This window comes from Vombatus ursinus, unplaced genomic scaffold (assembly GCF_900497805.2).
Source record: "Vombatus ursinus unplaced genomic scaffold, bare-nosed wombat genome assembly UNPS02013069.1, whole genome shotgun sequence".
In the NCBI taxonomy this organism is placed as follows: domain Eukaryota; kingdom Metazoa; phylum Chordata; class Mammalia; order Diprotodontia; family Vombatidae; genus Vombatus; species Vombatus ursinus.
Window position 1 is genome coordinate 1 of NW_020952847.1, and position 3,683 is coordinate 3,683.

General features: G+C 54.3%; 1 protein-coding gene across 1 annotated transcript in view; it reads left to right on the forward strand.

The window, feature by feature from the left end:
- Window positions 1-393: 393 nt before the first annotated feature.
- The window catches only part of LOC114040395 (low-density lipoprotein receptor-related protein 5-like), a gene marked incomplete at its 5' end in the record, with an annotated part of 5,788 nt that continues 2,498 nt past the window's right edge, over window positions 394-3,683 (forward strand). The window contains 2 exons of the mRNA XM_027858486.1: window positions 394-891; window positions 2,015-2,241. Coding sequence (XP_027714287.1) covers window positions 394-891; window positions 2,015-2,241 — 725 coding nt within the window. The remainder of the gene's footprint in view (window positions 892-2,014; window positions 2,242-3,683) is intronic.

Below are 3,683 nucleotides of genomic sequence, written 5' to 3' on the forward strand. Positions count from 1 at the left end.
ACCTGAGCTGGGAGGGGCCTTAGAACATAGAACACCTGAACTGGGAGGGGCCTCAGAACATAAAACATCTGAGCTGGAAAGGGGCTTGGAGCATAGAACACCTGAGCCAGGAGGGGCCTTAGAACACAAAACACCTAAGCTGGGAGGGGCCTTAGAACATAGAACACCTGAGCCAGGAGGGACCTTGGAGCATAGAACACCTGAGCCAGGAGGGGCCTTGGAGCATAGAACACCTGAGCTGGGAGGGAGCCTTAGAACATAAAACATTTGAGCTGGAAGGGGCCTTAGAACATAGAACACCTGAGCTGAGAGACGCCATAGAACATAGAACACCTGAGCCGGGAGGGGCCTTAGAACATAGAACACCTGAACCGGAGCGGCTTTAGAGCATAGAACACAGAGCACCTGAGCCAGGAGGGGCCCAGAACATCGAGTGGGCCGGGTTGGAGCCCCAGTACTCAGCCCCCAGGCAGAAGCGCTCTTTCCTGTCCCCTACACTGCCCTGACTCCGTCACCCTCAGTGCCCCCCATGCGTCCTCGAGCCTGCGGTGGGGTTTCTTTGTCGGCGCCCTGGGCTTAGAGGCCGGACGTTCGCTTTCAGGTACTAATCCGTGCGCGGAGAAGAACGGGGGCTGCAGCCACCTTTGCTTCTTTACGCCCCACGCGACCAAGTGCGGCTGCCCCATCGGGCTCGAGCTGCTGAACGACCTGCAGACCTGCATCATCCCCGAAGCCTTCCTGGTCTTCACGAGCCGAGCCGCCATCCACCGGATCTCCCTGGAGACGAACAACAATGATGTGGCCATCCCCCTGACCGGCGTCAAGGAGGCCTCCGCCCTGGACTTTGACGTCTCCAACAACCACATCTACTGGACCGATGTTAGCCTGAAGGTATGGCGGCCTGCAGGCTCCTGCCGCGAAGGCTCAGCCCAGGCTTGGGTAGGGCGGGCTCGTGGGGCCTGGGAGAGGCTGTGAGGTGTAGGATTGGGGGGCCAATGAGGGGTTCGACCCTGCTGAGTCACTCACGTGGCTTCAGCCCACCCAGCTAGACTTGATCTTGAATGAGCTGCCTTCAGATCAGGGCTTCTTCACGAATTTTTGTGACCCGGACCCCATGGGCAGAGGTCTAGGGAAGCCCAGGGACCCTTTCTCAGAACCACGTTTTTAAATGCCTTAAATAAAATAGAGGCGACAAGGGAAGCCAATTAGATTGAGATAAAATGATCAGAATTAAAAAAAAAGGTCACGGACCCCAGGCAAAGAAACCCTGTTATAAACACTTCTTCGAATTGCTTCAGGGTGCAGAAAAACCATTTTTCCTCTTAAATGTTCAGCCCGTCTGCTCCCACCTGCTCCTGCTGCTTCCCCCGAATGTCATGGGTTAGCATGACCTTCACAGGGACCGTCAAAGGTAAACTTGAGGGCTGCACGTGGGTTAAGAAGCATGGAGATGTTGAGGTATAGTGGATAGACTTCTGGGCTTGGAGTCTCAAAGATCTGGGTTTGAATCCTGCCTTAGACAGTTATCACTGTATGACCTTAGGCAAGTCACTTTCCATCTTTGGTCTTTAGTTTCATCGTCCGTAAAATGAAGAGGCTGCTGGCCTGCCTCCAAGATCGCTTCCGACTCTGAGTCCTTGAGCCCGTCCCAGGGCTTCTAGTCCGGGCTCCAGTCTAGTTTTAGTTGATAGCCATAGTTCAAGGCCTGGCTCTTTTGCTTTGCGCATTTCACAATAGGATTCTGGGAAGGCCCCCTCGGCTCCCCCAGACCTGACCAAGGGGTCCGGGACACAGAGAAGGTGACTGGAGCTTGAGTATCTCTCAGAGGCCAAAAGTCGCCTTTTCCTCCTGTACTTTGGCCATAAAAACGGGGCTGCCTTAGTTCTCTGGTGGCCTTCCCTGAGCCTCGTGAATGTTTCCGTGGACCCCTCCCTCTCTCTCTCTTTCTCTTGGACTCCACGGTTTGCTCTGTGCTCGTCCAGGAAGGAATTGTTTTCTCTCTCTGCCCCTGCAGACCATCAGCCGGGCCTATATGAACGGGAGCTCTGTGGAGCATGTGATAGAGTTTGGCCTGGATTACCCCGAGGGCATGGCCGTGGACTGGATGGGCAGAAACCTCTACTGGGCAGACACGGGCACCAATCGCATCGAGGTGGCTCGCCTGGATGGGCAGCACAGACAGGTGCTGGTGTGGAAGGATCTCGACAACCCCCGGTCCTTGGCCCTGGACCCCACCAAAGGGTAAGGAGGACCCAGAGCGGCCCAGACGGGTGGTCGCCACCGAGGCCGTGGGGAGCAGAGGCCGAGGATTATCTGGTCGCGAGTGCGGTATCTGGGGTAGGCGGTGGGCTGACACCTGCTGTTCATACGTCGAGGACGGTAACCATCCATTGAGACAGTTAATCAGGGATGGCCTTCTGGAGGAGGTGAATTTGGAGCCAAGTGTGAAGGGAGTGATGGATGGCAAGGTGGGGGATAGGCAGGGAATGAACCAAAGCATGGAGGCTGGAGATTGGAGGCCTCCTGTGGTTGTGATGTTTGAAAGGCTTGTGGAATCACGGAAGCGTTCGCTGGAGGCTTAGGGAGGAATGAGCCGTTAGACTGACTTGTGGATGTGGCGTTTCCCCCAATGGAATGTAAGGTCCTGGAGGGCAGGGCCTGCCTCCTTTGGCATCTGGATCTGCCGTGCTTAGCACAGAGACTGACACATAGTAGGTCCTTAGCACCTGGTGGGTGGCTGGTGTTGGGAAAGGTTTGGGGCCAGGAGAAGCCGGGTTGAAATCCCGTCCCTGTCACTTCTTAGCTGTGTGACGTCATGCTGGGTGATGCTGGCCAGGCTGGTTTACTGCTCTCTGCCTCAGTTTCTTCATCTGCAAAATATGGATAATTATACCCACAATGTTTCCTCATAGAGTTGTATTGAGGATCAAATGAAAAAGTATGTGTAAAGTGACTTATAAATCTTTTAAAAATCTTTTTCATTTTAATAATAAGAACTTGGCAAATGGCAACAATCACAAACGTGTTCTGATAAAAGAATGGAGCAGGAGGATGGGCACAGAGCCAGGGAATCTGTTCTGAATGGTGGCTTTTAAGGATATAATAAATTTAGTATCAGTGGCACCAACACTGCCCCTTGTCAATAGCCCTGCCCCCAGTCTGAGCTTCCTGCTGGATTTGAACTCGGGTCTTCCTGACTCCAGGACCAGCGCTCAGTGCACTGTGGGGCGCCCGTTATAGGCCCATTTTTTCCTTGTTTCCAGTAGGGACAGAGCAGAGAGGGAAGGAAGAAAGAGTGAATGAGATCCAGGAATAGGCTGAGGAGGCGTCTTCACCAAGTATATTCAAGGACAGGTTTCAAAAAGCTAACTCTTTAACCCACAGCGGGAGAGGCAGCTCCAAACTGCTGAAGATCCCCTATAGCCCTGAGGCTGTCTTCTCTCTGGCTCTCCCTCTCCCTCTCTCCCTCTCTCCCCCTCTCTCTCTCCCTCTCCCTCCCTCTCCCCCTCTCTCCCTTTCTCTCCCTCTCTCTTCCTCTCCCTCTCCCTCCCTCTCCCTCTCTCTCCCTCTCCCTCTCCCTCTCTCTCCCTCTCCCTCTCTCTCTCTCTTTCTCTCTCTCTCTTTCTCTCTCCCTCTCTCTCCCTCTCTCTCCCTCCCTCTCCCTCTCTCTCCCTCTCTCTTCC